The 18,611-nt window shown below is 38.3% G+C and overlaps 2 protein-coding genes across 4 annotated transcripts in view; both read right to left on the bottom strand.

Annotated features, from left to right (window-relative positions):
• The window catches only part of TBC1D8B (TBC1 domain family member 8B), a 71,347-nt gene extending 67,495 nt beyond the window's left edge, over nt 1–3,852 (bottom strand). For both annotated transcript variants that reach the window (XM_055339124.1, XM_055339126.1), the window contains exon 1: nt 3,598–3,852. In XM_055339124.1, coding sequence (XP_055195099.1) covers nt 3,598–3,727 — 130 coding nt within the window. In that variant the 5' untranslated portion in view covers nt 3,728–3,852. The remainder of the gene's footprint in view (nt 1–3,597) is intronic.
• Nucleotides 3,853–8,575: 4,723 nt separating this feature from the next.
• Nucleotides 8,576–18,611, bottom strand: part of RNF128 (ring finger protein 128) — a 110,332-nt gene continuing 100,296 nt past the window's right edge. For both annotated transcript variants that reach the window (XM_055339007.1, XM_055339006.1), the window contains exon 7: nt 8,576–9,979. In XM_055339007.1, coding sequence (XP_055194982.1) covers nt 9,846–9,979 — 134 coding nt within the window. In that variant the 3' untranslated portion in view covers nt 8,576–9,845. The remainder of the gene's footprint in view (nt 9,980–18,611) is intronic.

Genomic DNA, 18,611 nt, shown 5'->3' with positions numbered 1-18,611 from the left:
TTTATCATATGTGTAATTATGATGAGTTGTTTACAAGGTGATTTGTTAAGTTTATATAAATATCATAAAACATTTTGAAATGGAAAGCTCATTTAAACTGTTAATATAAAAAAGTTAATATGTTCTAGTTTTTACATATAATTTAATTTCAAAGTAATGGTGCCAAAATGAAAGAGGAGATAAGAAAACAGAATACCTAAAACTTCTCTATTTTAACAAATTTTACCTTTTAGTCTTGTTCTAAAATCCCAAAACATGATCTATTGAGGGAGATTATCAGTCTAACACGCATGAAACTGCTTACACTTTTCAGATACAGAATATTCAAGCATAAAATAGTTTCAACAAATTATCTAAATTAAAGCTTCCTTATTGCCAGGTCTTCCTACATCCCATACACTAGAATGTAGCTCCATAATTTCACTCATGTAGTAGCTCCAAACTATCAAGCAGAACAAACTGTTGATTTGTGCTTAATTAAGCCAAATATGCATAAATTATTTTCAATTACATAAAGCCAGGTGCTAAATTTAGATGCCACAGAAAAGTCATTACCGTTATCAGCCAGGAGGATCAAGGGATAATGTAAGGTGACTGCAAAAACCCAGAAGAGTGAATTACTTCTCTAAATGAAAGGAAATTACTTTATCTATGAAATAACATTTATGTATAACAAAAATTTTCACAAGATATCCTACTCTGCTCTGAACCAGGACAATTAAGTAAAATAATTAGGCAAATGATAAGTAAACTACCAGATATCCACTAGATGTGTTTCAGAAATTTAGAAAAGGACCTCAGAATTCTAACTTACAAATTAGTCTCCTGTTACAACCACCCAATGATTCTCTGTTGCCCCAATTCCATTATTAGGAAGAAAAAAGTGTCAACTAACTTCAAGTCCACTGCTCAAGTCATTACATTGCTGGTGGTTATTGCCAATTATTACATGGCAAAGAAATAAAATCTTAAAGAAATTACAACTATTTACATTTCAAAGATGGTTATTATCTCTTCTTCATTAAACAAAATGCATAAAGGAATCTTTTAAAGGGGTAGCACGTAACACTGGATTTCAGCGAACAAAATGGACAAAGGCAAGCTTATGCTGGCACCCAGTCAAACTCCTGTGAGAGCTAATCCAAATGTGGATTTGTGGTAAAGCATAGCAAAGCTGTTGGCTTCACAATTTTAAGTAATAATACAGTAATTGAGCAGTTATGAAAATCAGCACACACTTTCCCTCTGGACCAAATAGAACCAAACAAACCTTAAAAAACACCTCTGCTCCTTTCTGATCATTTTGCTTAATTTACATGTAATACAGTGGCAGCATTCATGTAGAAATTTCAAGCATTTTGAAAATACCACAGGTAAAACAACCATGCAGACACACAATCAACCACAATATGGGGCTATGGCTATTCTCAACATACATGTGTGGTAGAAATCTTGGTGTATTTCTGCAGACCAACCTCTTATTGTAGAGATATGGGTTTGAAGAGTACATGGGAGTGGATGGAATAGAGAAACTGGTGCAATTTGGTCCATGTTTTAAGAAAACATGTCAAATGAGAAACTAAAAACAGAAAACAAGGAATGATTAAAAGAAATTTGCAACAAGTAAAAAAACTATTTCATACTACATTATACTGATTTGATTCTCAATCTGATTTACCTATTATTTTTCAGGAACACAGTTGTACAAAGTGATATATAATTCTTTGGTAATGAGAACAAGGGCGCCATAAAAATTCTGGCCAAGTAAAATGTAGAACCAGATTACTAGCTGTAACACAGGACTATAAGATCTATTTTAAATACTCTAACCTGTTCTTGATGGACTAAAGAGGCAAATTATGTCACTGGGTATTTATGAACATTGCTTCTCAAATTTTGTCTGGAAAATATATGCATCTGTTAAATAGAAAGTCTCCTCTGCAAATAACACTTGTAATTTTTAAAGATCAGAAAATGATATATTGTGAAGTCTAATGAGGCAGTTTTTGTTGCCATATTTTCAAGAGGGCCTTTTTCCAAACTGGATGAGACGAACAGGTCTTGCAAAATTAAAAAACAAAAAAGTCCTGTAGAACCTCAGATTTCTCTCCACCCTGGGGGTGGCTTGAAAAAAAGGAAAGAACAGCACACATTTATCACCATCTTAACAACACACACTGATTTGGCACCTATTATCTTTCATTTTATCCTCTCAGATCTGTGAGGTAGACACCATTTCACAGAGGATGAAAAGCCATGCCCTCTCCTCCATGAATCCTTACACAACCTTTCAGTTATTCGGTTCTAATTATAATTTGCTTGATTTACTAGTTACTGGTTATAAATATAATTTGCCTGGTTTACTGGTTACTTCCCCTAACCTGAACGTCTTCCCCTTATCCAGATTATGAGCCATTAATTCAAAGGAGGGGAAGTGAATCTTAACTGTCTTTGTACACTAGCATTCCATGTGGCACACAGCAGGCGTTTATGGTTGAATAAATTAAAGACTTGTCGAATGACATTCAACAGAGCTGGGAAGGGGACTAAAACGCAGATTTTCGTACTCTTCCCTCCTCCCGCTACATCACGCTGCCTAAATGAAGTCTGGCCCACCACTTCGAGGCCACCATACCAAATTGCAAATTGTCACGAAAAAGATCTCAGCGTTCCCCAGGGTCCAAAAGTTTGAATGCCCCCGCCCAGATGGGAGGTCTCAAAACCAAATTCTCTGGAGGCTTTACACACTAGACCAAGGGACGGTTCTGGATTCACAAATCAAATCACTGAAGGCAGGATGGATTAGGCGGCAAGAGTTAAACTTGCAATTGTTTCACAGGCGTGCTTACAAGCATGGCTTTGAAAGAAAAGGGCAGCGTCAAACACTCGAGAGGGAAACGAATTACGACGGTTAGTCTGAAATAAGATCCCAAGGGCGGAAAACGGGGTGACAAAGTAAAAGATGCTAAAATGGGAGGGGTCAGCAATGCTGAGACCTATCCCTCGCCCTCGCCCTGACACGTGCCCGTCCCCCTTTCGCCCCCCACCGCCGCCTGCTAATCTCTCATTTGAAGCCCATCCCTCAGGAGGTGACTGGGGCTCTTCTCTTTCTCCTCACCATCCTCCCCGTCCACACACACACACGCACCCGCACTCGCACTCCCCAGGATGGTGATTATAGATAGGGGATTTTGCGAAAAAAGTTAAGTCCACAACTGTGAACTGACCCCAGTCACCAGCCTCAATGCTACCTGTCGATGACTTATAGTCGTCATCAGCCCCCGTCCCCGAGGGAAGCGACGGGGCAGGTACTTTGCCTCCGAGAGAAGCCCTCCTCTGCCTCATTGTTCCTCCGCCTCAGAAAAGACCCCTCCACCCTTTATCCCCCTCCTACCCAAAGAGCAGCTGCTCTCCCGGCGAGGGGTTCTCAGAACTCAGGGAGGGCGACGGAAAGGTGGTGGCGGGAGAAGAACCCCAGCCCCTCCACCCGGGGTTTAGAATCCGGCGGTGGGTGGCGACGAGTTAACTGTTTTCCTCACCGCCTTTTAAGAACCACAAGCCCAGCCCCGAGGTGGGTGGGGGATGGCCGCAGCTTACCTGTGAGACCCCCTCCACCTTCCTCAACGTAGCCCCGACGCCGTTGCAGCACGAAGTAATCGTTGGACCTTTCCATCAGCCACAGCTTCAGCGCATTTTTAAGAAGCACTTCCTCAGGCTTCAGCCACATCTCGAACTTTGTGCCGCCAGGCAGCAGCGATCCAGATGCCCTGCTCACCTCACCCTCTACTCCTCTCTTTCCCTCTAATTCTCCTCCCACCAAATTTTCCTCAGGCAACGGCAGCTTTCCTCAGGTTTTCCACACTTCCCCCAACCCTCCCTCCTCTCCCACGTAGGCAGAGAGATTGCCAATTCCCTCCTACAGCTCTACCGCCCAAATGGGAAATAGTCCTGCTTCCTTGCCTCCTGGGAATTGTAGTTTCCTACTCGCTTTTTCTGTACTTAAACAGCGGGATCTGAGGACTACAATTCCCACAATCCACAGGGATGAGAACGGGGCGGGGGTGCTTTCAAAGCGCGTCCCGCCACCACTTAAGTGTATTTTGTCTATTTAAAGTTTAAAGCGGTTTTTGGTTCAAATAAGTGAGCCTCAGGTATAAATGTGTTGTTTCTTCTCATCCATTTACAGACGAGGATGTTAAACTGTAGGAAACGATGTTTTTGGAATTTTGAATAACGAACGGCCCAAACTGGGAGGCAGCCTTTGCAGCACTGATTCTTCATGAGTTCTTACTTTGTACTAAAGCGATTTCATATAAATTATCTCACGTAATTGTGACAAGTCTTGCGAAGTGGATATTATTTCCCGCTTTGCACATATATAAACAAAAGCGCAGACGGGTGAGGTGACTTAACCAAGGTCACGCGGTAAGTGGAGTCTGATACACTTGCTTGTCTGCTTCAAAATCTTCCTTAGATTAGGTTCTTTTTGCTTATACAGGAAGAACATAAAATCTCCAAAGCCCCATGATTTTCTTCACGCCATGGGCTCCTTCCTCCCCACTCTGCCACCTCAATCTGTTTGTAATCTGTTTATTGCAATCAGCCACAGAAAATGTCTTTGCCAACGTTCCTTTTCAGGATCCAAACAATTTATGAACATTTCCCCCCTTTATTAAACTCTTTAAGGACATAAAAATCTCTTTCAGGATGACCTTCACCTCTTTGTACCTTGGCATCTGCTTAAACACAAAGGTGAATGAGGCCAATGATTTGTATGACACCGCAGTGAGGAATTATTTGAGGGATGTTTTTATTTGTTTCGAAAACTGGGCCCACCAGAATTAAAGAGTACACTAAGCGCAAGGCAGTTTTGTAAGAAAGACGGAGTTGGGGAGCAATGTACAAATAAACAAGGGGCTCTTGGTGTGCTATTTTGAGAATAAAGCCACAAGGCCATTTCACTTAAAAAAAATGCGGTGAGACACCCCCAGATGCCAAATCCTGGAGCCAAAGAACTGTGCCTTGGAGGAGTGTTTCTAGCTTAACCCTCCCAAGATGTGGGCCAGCTCAAGGGAGACAGGCATATGCAACAAGCAGGGATTTTTTTCTTAGGGGTGAAAAAAAGGGTCAGTTTGGGATTCTCTTCTGCTAAAAGGCAGTAAATAGTTCCAAGACAGCTTTCTGGAGAAGATCGGAAGAGGCAATCTTCCCAGAGCCCAAACTGCAATTTATCTGTAGGGAAAGCCATCCCAATTTGGATGTATACTAAGGAAGATAATTTATTTTCCTGGTAAAAGATGGGTAAATGTGGCAGAGATATGAGGTGCCCCTTTTACCTTTCCTTCTCCTTTTTCTTCCTCATCAAACCACATTCTTTACCAATATCCTTACAACTGTGTAAAGGGCTGTCCAGAACTGGATGGTTCCTCTGTATAATATTGATTGATGATTTTAATTTAAAAATTAATACTAATTAATAAAATTTAATCCTTATTAATAAAAGAAGGATTTTTACATCCTTACTTTATAGATGAACAGGATCTCAGAGAAGTTAAATAACTTGCCTAAATTCACATAGCTGAATAAGTAGCAGAGTTGGGGTTTGAACCTAGATTTGTCTGACTACAAAACATGACACTACACTACCTATGCATATGATTTAAAGATACCTTAAATACATATCCAAAGCCAAACTTATTTCTACAATATTTCCTCTGCCATTTATCCTTCTAGGCTCTCATAGTTCAGAGCACCACTGTTTACCAGGATGCTCAAGCTAAGAACCTTGGAATAATCTTGAACTTCTTACTCTCACCACCTTCATTGTCTCTCTCACACACACACTCACCTCTACTTCTTTTTCAAAAGTCCATCCCATCCTACTACTACTTCAGATTAGCCTCACATCATTTTCCTTCTACTCTATAATAGCATCTCACCTCATCTGTCTGCTTCCATTCATGTTTTCTGATTTATTCAAGACACATAATTATGGACATAACGTTATATCATGCAGAGATAATACCTCATTTATCTAGCTGACTCAACCTTCTAAATCATAGCCTGAAACACCTTTATGAAAAGGTACTAGAAAACCCCAAATAGCGGTTCCAAACCCTGTGCCATGGAAAAGCTAAGGCTGTCAAAGATTGTACTGGATTCTTATTTGAAATGAATTTCACTAGCTTAGTTTATGCTTTTTAGCCTGTAGCGGGTTTAGAAGCAGTAAGATTCAAAACAGGTGGGTCACCACTAGAGGAGAACCACTGAAAAGTTTGCTGCTCAAAATGCGGATCCCGGACCAGCAACATCTTCATCACCCAGGAGCTTGCTAGAAACTCAGAATTTCAGACCCCCATCCCAGACCTGCTGAATCAGAATGTGCATTTTAACAAGATTCCCAGCGTAATTTGTGGGCACATTAAATTTTTTGTGCATTGATTTAAGCAAATTAGATATTTGAAAATCAAACTCTATAACTTGAGGGTGGTTAATCATGTTTCCATTAAGACCTACATAGGCATCTTTTAAAAATAAGCCCTGTTAGAGAAGTTTAGATACCTGAATTGCTTTTTTAAAAAGTTTATATTAGGACAAAACCATTAACATTTCTTATGTGGTATGTAAATATAAACCTTATATTTTTTAATGTTTAAAAATAGTTTTAAAATTCACTCCAAACAGAAGAGGCAATAAGTAAAAACCTCAATATTGGTTACAGCCTAGGGTGATAAAATTTCTCTAGATGTTATGGAGCTTAAAATACTTAGTAAATGAACACAAACTAGATGGAGGTGGGGGCGGGGAGGAATGTTCCGAGCATTCCAACTGCCTTTAAATGCCTGGGAACCATTATTATTAGTAGTAAGATAATACAAATTAACTTAGGCTAACCCTATAAATGAACTCTTCGAAAATCCCTCTTAAGTTGGAGACTCGGGATCCCTGGGTGGCACAGTGGTTTGGCGCCTGCCTTTGGCCCAGGGCGCGATCCTGGAGACCCAGGATCGAATCCCACGTCGGGCTCCCGGTGCATGGAGCCTGCTTCTTCCTCTGCCAATGTCTCTCTCTCTCTCTCTCTCTCTCTCTCTGTGACTATCATAAACAAATAAAAATTAAAAAAAAAAAGTTGGAGACTCGCCAACGGGGGCTGCCCGAATCAGTTTATTTTTTGATTATTATGTGAGAGTAAAATAAAGTCTGTTGCTCAAACTAGCTTTTTGGTTATCGAAATAGGAAGAGGGGATCCCTGGGTGGCTCAGCGGTTTGGCGCCTGCCTTTGGCCCAGGGTGCGATCCTGGAGTCCCGGGATCGAGTCCCGTGTCCGGCTCCGGGCATGGAGCCTGCTTCTCCCTTTGCCTGTGTCTCTGCCTCTCTCTCTATGTCTATCATGAATAAATAAATCTTAAAAAAATAGGAAGAAAATTCAGAAATGACATGGAATTCTCCTTTGTAAATGCTGAAGAGAATAAAAAACATACATATACACAAAGACTTGTACATATTCATAGCATTATCCATAATGGACAAAAAATAGGAACAATCCAAGTGTTCATTAACTGATGGATAACCAAACGTGGAATATATATCCAATGGAATATCATTCATTCATCAATAAAAAGGAATGAAGTGCTGATGCATGCTTCAAACATGAATGGGCCTTGAAAATATGATGCTATGTGGAAGAAGTCAGTCACAAAAAACCATATAGTAAGTGTATTCCGTTTATATGAAATGTCCAGAAGAAGCAAATCTATATAGAGAGAAGGTAGACTGGTGGTTGCCTGAGGCTGGGAATGGGAGCAGAAATTGACTGCAAAGGGGTATGAGGGAACTTTTGGGTATGATAGAATGTTCTAAAACTGGATTGTGGTGACAGCTGCACAACTCTATACATTTGCTAAACATTGTGTAACTGTGCATTTATAATGGGCAATTTTTGGTATGTTAATTATACTTCAATACAGATATTGAAAATTTTAAAAATTATAAATTCTGTCCCTAAATAACTCCCTACAAAACAAGAAATGAGAATATAGGTCAAGTTTACTGTGAGCATCACACAGGTACACCTGCATATTGCCTCATAAGACATGTGTACCCAAGACATATGTGTACCCTGGTTTGATAATCATAGCTCTGAGGTATCCCAAGCCTGTTTATTCTTAACATGTTTGACAAAAGAGATGCACTTAACTCATTAACAGCATCCCAACAAACATACTGCCAAAGAGACGACTGAAGGAAAAGTAAACCTTAAAGTAATAAAATGATTTTATGTCTTGGGTAGTATTAAGATGGACTGGCATCAATGGGTTTTTCTAAAATTATTATCAGTGGTCAGCCTTATTATTTACCTTACTGACTTGAAAAATAAATAAGTAATAAATAAATAGTTCATGGTAGCTCAGTTATATCACAATGACAGCAATTCCTCTCTATGTAATATGTAAGTAAATATACTAAAGTTTTAGTTTTTATTCATCAAATATATCAATGACCATTTTTCCTTCCCAAATCCGAGCATATATGAAAAGTTAGTATAGGCTAATTAGACTAAACACCAGACACAAACTTTTATTGGAATATTTTATTTACATTTTATATTTAAAGAGAATCAATACAAATCGGGAAATATTTACAGCATTTCAAATCAGTGTACAAGAATGCAATGGTTTTGTCCATTTTACATTTAGCAAACAAAAATACATGTCTGTTCTGCTTTTGCCTAAATTTTGCTGGAATTTGCACTGGAAACACAACTTTAAAACCAAGATAAGCCACACAGAATACGAATAAAGTGCATTTTTAAGTAGCTCTATTTTACTTTGGTGGATGAAAGCTTCAAACTTTATATTAAGGCACCTGGAATTCCTCCCCCCCCATTCTTTTTTCAAACACCAAGAAAATGCATTCACAAAATTTATAGCTATATGGACAGAATTTTAGTTTACCTAATGTAATTTCAGCCCATTTAGGTAAAATGTAAACTCAATTTTCAAAGTTGGTATTGTTTGGAAAACATTTTCTACAGACTAATTTCTGCAGACTAATTCATACATAACGATAATTAGCAATTTTTGTGTGACTTAATCATTATCATTTTCAAATACTGTAATTTATATACTCCGCTTTTGAAAATCGTATAATTTTGAGAAAGTTATACAGCATTTTTATAAGGAAACTTTTTGTCTATAATCTTATATCAAATTGGTGTCATTAATATACCAATCAACCCAGTCCAGTCCATATTCTCTGATTATGCTCAACACTCACATGAATTACATTTAGCCTAATTTTAAAAACAAGAAATCATTAAAATGAATATTTTGCTTTAATCTTGTTCTATCAACTTAATGTAGCCTAAAGAGACATTTCATGAAGTACTAGCCTAAGTTTGCATTGCTTTTTACATTACAATTCCAGATCAGTATAAGCACCTGGAGAAAAACCCTGACACACATAGCCCAAGCTAAAATAGTAGTATTTTTAATTAAGATACTATCATAAAATAAAGTGATTACAGCTATTCCACATCTTAAAAGCAACATGTCTATAAGAAAATTGTTATAAATTAAAAACATGACTACTTGAAGAGAGTTTTATATTTTTAAAAATGTTTCTATCACTATTGAGAGGAAACTTGCCTATGAAAAACATTATAAGTTTGTGGAAAAAAGTTAATAGATTAAATATTTTAATTTAACTATAGCATATTAGTCATCTCAGCACTTTCAGTATCATTCTTATTTAATTAAGTTTATCCAGTTTATTAATAGTAAACTATGCCCTGATTGGCAGTTCTGTTATTACTAAAGTTTCAAGTTTTCTAATTGACACAGATTTTAGGATTTAATTTCTCGAACAGCAATCTCTTGATCAGGAGTTTCATCTTGTTCAAAGGTTGGGTTGTCAACATGAGGAACACCATCCACTGCCACGGAACTTGCCTCATGGTTTACCAGCTGTAGATTCTCATCTTTAAAAAGAAATGGCAATTTTAGGATGATTTCACCCCTCTCCTAAGACAAAATTCAACACTCACATCTAAAAAGCCTTTCCTGCCTATCATACTCTGATAATGATACTCATTCCCTGTTCCTTTAATAATTGTACGAGTTAGGCTATGTCTTACATAAGGCATATATGATCTTATTAAACTGATTTACAATTACTTTTTCTTTGATTCACATGTGTGCTTACTTCAACCTCCTTAAGAGCAAAAGTTATGTCTTCTGCTGCTTTTTCATCCTTAAGCCTGGCTTCACATTTCAATCACCTGGGTGCTTTAAAATATTACCTATGCTTTTTCACATGCATAGATAGACTTTAAAAACAAACAAACAAACAAACAAACAAACAAACAAACAAACAGGAAGGTAGACAGAGTACCCCGAATGGAGTACAAACAGTTACAGATGAACATAATTATATAACAGAGGAAATAAAGAACCATCCTGAAAACAGTGGGGAAGGAAAGCACTTAACCTAAGTAATTTTGGAAAACAGTATTCTGACTATATCCTATAAGGCTAAAAACAGAAAGGACACTAGTTAATGAAATCGTGAGTTACAAATAAGGAAAGGGGAAGGCTAGAATAAACTCTGTGGTGTTTGACTAAAATTAGATATATCAGTATTGAGCTCGTGGTTTTTCAGATAGATGATAGATAGATAGATAGATAGATAGATAGATAGATAGATAGATGTATATAGATATGTGTGTGTCTATTTGTCTGAGTACATGCACATATTTCCTAGCTTTGTTCACTGAAAGGGCTAACAGCAATGGTACCCCCATAGCAATCAATGATCATGCCTAGTGCCCAGATCCTGGTTTTGAAGTACCATTTTCCAAAAAAGCCCCCTCACCCCCCACTGCCCCTCCAATGGCTCCTTCTAGGGCTAGTACAAGGAGAGTACAAGATTAACCCCTTGTAGCCCAGGGGTCAGCAAACTACAGCCTGCAAGTCAAATCAATGGCTAAGAGTGGTTTTCACATTTTTAAAAGGTTGTAAGTCAACCATCTCCCCTCCCAATGCAGCAGATTCTTATGGCCTTCAAAGCCTAAAATATTTACTATCAGACCTTTACAGAAAAAGTTTGCCAATCCCTGGCTTAGAACATCTTGTGGTATCAGAAAAGTAAGAAGTGCTCAAAAAAACAACAAATGCTAAAAGAACACAGAAACCACCTTGATGGAGTTCCAAATTACCAAATCTAGGACAATCTAAGCAATGAATAAATCATGAGAGTAAGACTACAGGATAAATGAAATATCTGTGAGTCCATACTATTATATATAAATAATTGAATAAATAAACAGAAAGAGGATAATGATTCCTTAACATATAAACTTAAAGTAGAAAGAAGGATGGAAATAGAAAATTACCATTTGGCACACATTTCAGTAATAATTATTGCAAGGAAAAAGCACAGATTGCTAAAATTAGTGGGTAAAAGCATGAGAGACAGAACATTTGCATAGTCTCCAAGTGTCTCTCTATAAGATAATTACAAAGGGAAAAATAGTAACTTTAAATGGAGAAGCTTGGCAGACACTATCTTAACCAACTAAGCAAAATAAAAACCATCAGTAATAAGACATGAACATCATATGCCTCCTTATATGAGGAAGAGAAGGACACAATATCATTTCTGTGGTATTCTTGTCAGAAATACATAATGGACAATGAACTTATATCATTGGGAAACAGCAGATAAGTTCAAAGTGAGAGACATTCTACAAAATAACTGACCAATAATTTTCAAAGTGTCAACTTTATGAAAGACTAAAGAACAATCACAGATTGGAGATAAAAAACACATGACCATTAAAAGCAATGTGGCTCTCTTAACAAATTGGGTGAAGAAATATATTCAAACATAATAAAGGCCATTTATGACAAACCCACAGCTAATATCAAGCTCAACAGTGAAAAGCTAAAAGCTTTTCCTCTAAAATCAGAAATAAGACAAGGGTACTCAACTCTCACCACTTCTATTCAACATAGTATTAGAAATCATAGCCAGAGCAATTAGTAAAAAAAAAAAAGGCATCAAAATCAGAAAGAAGTGAAATTATTTCTACATGACATGACCATATGTCAAGAAAATGATTAAGACTCCACCAAAAGACTGTTAGAATACATGAATTCAGTAGAGTTGCAGGATACAAAATCAACATACAAAAACAAGTCACATTTCTATATACTAACAATGAAATATTTGAAAGAGAAATAAAGAAAATGATTCCAGTTATAATAGCATCAAAACAATAAAGTATGGGACGCCTGGGTGGCTCAGGGGTTGAGCGTCTGTCTTTGGCTCAGGGCGTGATCCCAGGGTCCGGGATCGAGTTCCGAATCGGGCTCCCTGTGAGGAGCCTGCTTCTCCCTCTGCCTCTCTCTGTATCCCTGATGAATAAATAAATAAAATCTTTTAAAAAAACAATAAAATATGTATGAATAAATTTAACCAGGGAGGTAAAACTATAAGACACTGATGAAAGATACTGAATACAAACAAATGGAAATATATTCTATGTTCATGAATTAGAATACTATTTAAGTGTTCATATACCCCAAAGCCATCTATAGATTCTTTTTTTAATTAATTTTTATTGGTGTTCAATTTACCAACATACAGAATAACACCCAGTGCTCATCCCGTCAAGTGTACCCCTCAGTGCCCGTCACCCATTCACCCCCACCCCCCTCCCCCTCCACCACCCCTAGTTCATTTCCCAGAGTTAGAAGTCTTTATGTTCTGTCTCCCTTTCTGATATTTCTCACACATTTCTTCTCCCTTCCCTTATATTCCCTTTCACTATTATTCATATTCCCCAAATGAATGAGAACATACACTGCTTGTCCTTCTCCGGTTACTGTGGCCAAGTTCAAAAAGGGTGTTGCCTGAGTTCTCCTCTGGGATTTTGATGGAATCTTGTCTCACATTTAGATCTTTCATCTATTTTGAGTTTATCTTTGTGTATGGTGCAAGAGAGTGGTCCAGTTTCATTCTTCTGCATGTGGATGTCCAATTTTCCCAGCACCATTTATTAAAGAGACTGTCTTTCTTCCAGTGGATCGTCTTTCCTCCTTTATCGTATATTAGTTGACCATAAAGTTCAGGGTCCACTTCTGGGTTCTCTGTTCTGTTCCATTGATCTATATGTCTGTTTTTGTGCCAGTACCACACTGTCTTGATGAACACAGCTTTGTAGTACAACCTGAAATCTGGCATTGTGATGCCCCCAGATTTGGTTTTCTTTTTTAAAATTCCCCTGGCTGTTTGGGGTCTTTTCTGATTCCACACAAATCTTAAAATAATTTGTTCTAAGTCTCTGAAGAAAGTCCATGGTATTTTGATAGGGATTGCATTATACGTGTAAATTGCCCTGGGTAACATTGACATTTTCACAATATTAATTCTGCCAATCCATGAGCATGGAATATTTTTCCATCTCTTTGTGTCTTCCTCAATTTCTTTCAGAAGTGTTCTATAGTTTTTAGGGTATATTTTGAGAACCATTTGAATGGTAAATGGTTCTCCAACCTTTTATTTTCAGGTTGTAGGTGTCCTTCTGTCTAAAATGAGTCTCTTGTAGACAGCAAATAGATGGGTCCTGCTTTTTTATCCAGTCTGAAACCCTGCGCCTTTTGATGGGGTCATTAAGCCCATTCATGTTCAGAGTTACTATTGACAGATATGAGTTTAGTGTCATCATGATATCTATTTAGTCCTTGTTTTTGTGGATTGTTCCACTGAACTTCTTCTTAAAGGGGAGTTTTAAGAGTCTGCTCAGCTCGGGGCAGGAGCGTCCTTGCTGTCCTGGGCCCTCCCGGCCTCTGCCTGTCCCAGGGGGAGGCCGGATCCTGGGCTGTGTCCCGGCGCCCTGTGCTCCGGGGCCTGCGCTGTTGGATTCGCGCTCCCGCCCCGCAGCCCCCTCCCTGGAGCCGCTCCCGAGCCCCTCCGAGCTGCTCCGGTGTGTGCTGCAGCCCTTAGGGAGCTCGGAGCACTCCCCTGTGCTCGCAGGTGTCTGTTAGTGTCCCAGGGAGCCTGAGGGCATCCCCGCCCTCCTGGGTCCTGCTCCAACTCCCTGCGAGCCCCTTTCCGCCCGGGAAGGTTGGTGCAGCTCCTGCTCCTCCGGGACGGGGCTCTCCTGTCCTGGGGACACTCGCCCCGGCCCTAGCCCGGCTCCTCGCGGGGCCCCTCCCCCTTGGAGGCCTTTTGTTTTATTTCTTTTTCCCCGTCTTCCTACCTTGATAGAAGCGCGGACTCTTCTCACTGTAGCATTCCAGCTGGTCTCTCTTTACATCTCAGGCCGAATTCGTAGATTTTCAGGATGGTTTGAAGGTTATCTAGGTAATTTGGTGGGGACAGGCGATTTGGGGACCCTGCTCTTCCGCCATCTTGCCCCTCCCCCTGCCATCTATAGATTCAATGCATTCCCTATCAAAATTCCAATGGCATTTTTCACAGAAATAAAAATCCTAAAATTTATATGGAACTGCAAAGACCCTGGGTAGCCAAAGCAATCCTGTGAAAGAAGAACAAAGTTGGAGCTATCATACTTCCTGATTTCAAACTATATTATAAAGCTATAGTAACCAAAACTAGTATACAGGCATAAAAATAGACACATAATTTAGCACCCAAAAATAAACCCATGTACATGTAGTCACCTAATACTTGACAAGGGAGCCAAGAAAACACCCAATGGGGAAAAAAGACAGTCTTTTCAATAAGTGGGGTTGGGTAAACTGGATATTCACATATGGTAGAATGAAAATGTACCCCTACCTTACACCAGTCACAAAAATGAACTCTAAATGGACTAAGGACTCAAACAAGACCTGAAACCATAAAATTCCTAGAAAAAAACATAGGAGAAAGGCTCTCTGACATTGGTCTAGGCAATGATTTTTTGTATAGGACACCAAGGCACGAAACAACAAGTGGGACTACATCAAACTGAAAAGTTTTGCACAACAAAAGAAACAATCAACAGAATGAAGAGGCAACCTACAGAATGGGAGACAATATTTGCTTATCAGATAAAAGATTAATATCCAAAATATGAAACTCATACAACTCAGCAGCAAAAAAACAAAAAATCCAATTAAAAATAGAGGAACTAAATAGATATATTTTCTTCTTTTTAAAGATTTTATTTATTCATGAGAGACATAGAGAGAGAGGCAGAGACATAGGCAGAGGGAGAAGCAGGTTCCCTATGGGGAACCCAATGCCGAACTCGATCCCAGTAGCCCGGGATCATGCCCTGAGCTGAAAGCAGACTCTCAACCACTGAGCCACCCAGGTGTCCCTAGATATATTTTCAAAGAATACATATACATGGCCAACAGGTACATGAAAAGATGATCAATATCACTAATCATCAGAGAAATGCAAATAAAAACACAACACAATCACCTTACACTTGTTAGAATAGCTACTTATCAAAAAGACAAGAGGTAAGTAAGTGTTGGCAAGGATGTGGAGAAAAAGGATCCCCAGTGCACTGTTGGTGGGAATATAAATGGGCATAGCCACTATAAATGACAGTATGGAGGTTCCTCAAAAAAAATCAAAAGTACAAGTACCACATGACCCAGCAATTTCAGTTTGGGATATAAATGCAAAGGAAATGAAATCACTATCTTGAAGAGGTTATCTGCACTCTCATGTTTACTGTAGCATTATTCACAATAGCCAAGATATGGAAACATCCTAAATATCCGTTGACAGATGAATGGGTAAAGAAAATGTCATAGACACACAGGAATATTATTCATCAACGAGAAAGAAGGAAATCCTGCCATTTTGCAACAACATGGGTAGACTTTTGTGCTAAATGACACAAGAGAGAAAAAAGACAAATACTGCATGATCTCACTTATCTGTGGAGTCTTAAAAAGAAAAGGCCAAACTCAGAAAGAGAATAGAATGGTGGTTGCCAGGGGCTAAGAGAGAGCGGACGGGGATATGTTGATTAAAGGGCACACTCTCAGTTATTAGATGAGTAAGTTCTGGGGATCTAATGTACAGCATGGTGACTACAGCTAATAATACTGTATTACAGACTTCTTAAAGTTTATACATTATACTATACTTAAGTGTGGCAACCATCTGTCACCATATGTTATTACAATATCATTGACTATATTCCTTATGCTGTGCCTTTTATTCCCATGATTTATTCATTCCATAACTGGAAGCCTGCACCTCCCACTCCCCTTCACCCATTTTATCCATCTCCCTCCCCTCTGGCAACCATCACTTTGTTTTCTATATTTATAGTCCTAATTATGCTTTTTGTTTGTTTTTTGTTTTTTTAGATTCCACATGAATGAAATATTATGTTATTAGTTTTTCTCAGTCTGACTGATTTCACTTAGCATGATACCCTCTAGGTCCATCCATGTTGTTACAAATGGCATGATCTCATCCTTTTTATGGCTGTGTGAAATTCCATTGGATTATATATACCACATCTTCCTTATCCTTTTGTCTATTGATGGACACTTAGATTGCTTCCACATCTTGGCTACTGTAAATAATGTTGCAATAAATATAACGGTGCATATATCTTTTTAAATTACTGTTTTCGTTTTTGTTGGGTAAATACTCAGTAGTGGAATTTTGGATATACTTGAAAGTTGCTAAGAGTAGATCTTAAACATTCTCACACATACACAACAAAAATTTGTAATTAGGTGGTGAATTTATTAACTAACCTTACTGTGCTAATCATTTTGCAATATATGGGTGTATCAAATCATGTTGTACAACTTAAATTTACACAATTTTATGTCAAATATATCTCAATAAATCTGGGAAAAAAAGAGTAAAAGGGAAATACAATGTGGGATCCTGGAATAGAAAAAGGACCCTAGTGGGTCAACTGGTGAAATTTGAGTAAGATCTGTCATTTGGTTAATAACATTTTATCAGTTAATTTCCTGGTGTTAATAATTATATATGGTTATATAAGATGTTAACATTTAGAGAAGTCGAGTGAAGGGTATATGGGCATTATTCTGTTTTTGAGATTTTTAGTCAGCCTGAAATTATATCAAAATTAAAATTAAAAAAATACCTATGCTTGGGCCCCACTCCTCATGGATTGTGATTCTAACCATTCTGGGGTAGAGTCCAGGCATCAGCAATGTTTAAAATTTCTCTGAGTGATTTTAATGTGCAACTAGGGTTAAGAACTATGGCTCTTATTTAGTGGTTCTCAAAATGTAGTCCCAGGACCAGCAGCAACGGTACCACCTAGGAATTTACTAGAGACAAAAATTCTCAGGCCCTACTCCAAACCTACTGAGTCAAAAACTGTTGGCAGCCCATTCATTTTAAAAAGCTCTCCAGGTGATTTGATGTATGTGTAAGTTTTAAAACCAGTGCTCTAACACAACTTACTGTAATGATGGGACAAGCCGACATGAACTAATCAACTATATGTTCACAAAGTTATTTAAATCAACTACCACTGCAATAATCAATAGCTAATAGCCAAGACACTCAAACTCGTAATACATAATCATAGATAAAATTAAATCTACTCTACATGGTCATTGATTCAACATTTATTTGAGCATCTACTATGTGGCACACTGTTCTAGGTGCTGGGTATACAATAGTGAGTAATAAGACACTATTCCTATCCAAAGGAATCTTAGCCAAGGGAGTCTTTTCAAAGGAGGTTAAGTTTTTTTTTTATTTTTTATTTTATTTATTTATGATAGTCACAGAGAGAGAAAGAGAGAGAGGCAGAGACATAGGCAGAGGGAGAAGCAGGCTCCATGCACCAGGAGCCCAATGTGGGATTCGATCCCGGGTCTCCAGGATCGCGCCCTGGGCCAAAGGCAGGCGCCAAACCGCTGCACCACCCAGGGATCCCAAAGGAGGTTAAGTTTTAAAGGAGAAACAGGAATTAAACCAGGCTTCTCCAATTTCTTGGGCGAAGAAGAGTGGAAGGAATGAGCAGAGAGAAAATAGTGGTTCAAACCATGACTGTGGAATTAAGGTTGAGAATTAAGGGATGGATTAAAGAAAAGAGATGCTGAATTAGTAAGAAAGAGAGTGAAGAATCTAGGGATCTCCCTAGTTTCTTGTGTGAGGCACCTAAATGGGTTTTACTATCATTCATCCATTCAATACAGAGCAAGGAATTTGGATCATCATTTCATTTGCTTGTCAAATTCTCTGCAAAAACTGTTCTGCTTACTACCGTGCCTCACAATAACAACAGAACACACAAAAAAGTAGATTAGAACTTTTTTTAACAAGCTAGCGATAAATTGAATTGTCCTGTACACTTTATCCTTTGTCATCACTGAATTCTATCACCACACAGTTATGGAAACAAACAAACAAAAATAAAAATCACCTAGGGCAAATAGACAATGATTCTCTATTGTATGTAGAATAACCCACAGATTATTAAATATTCTTATGACTACTTTGTACTCCAGGAAATGTCTGAAGATTAGATTACAAGAAATACAAAGTGTACATTTGCATGATAGAACTCCTTGTGACATTTTCAGGAATGATGTGTATGGCACTGATAAGCCTACTGAGGATAAAGGTTTATGTCA

Source organism: Nyctereutes procyonoides, unplaced genomic scaffold (assembly GCF_905146905.1).
Source record: "Nyctereutes procyonoides isolate TBG_1078 unplaced genomic scaffold, NYPRO_anot_genome, whole genome shotgun sequence".
In the NCBI taxonomy this organism is placed as follows: domain Eukaryota; kingdom Metazoa; phylum Chordata; class Mammalia; order Carnivora; family Canidae; genus Nyctereutes; species Nyctereutes procyonoides.
This window is presented reverse-complemented; position numbering and strand designations above follow the sequence as displayed.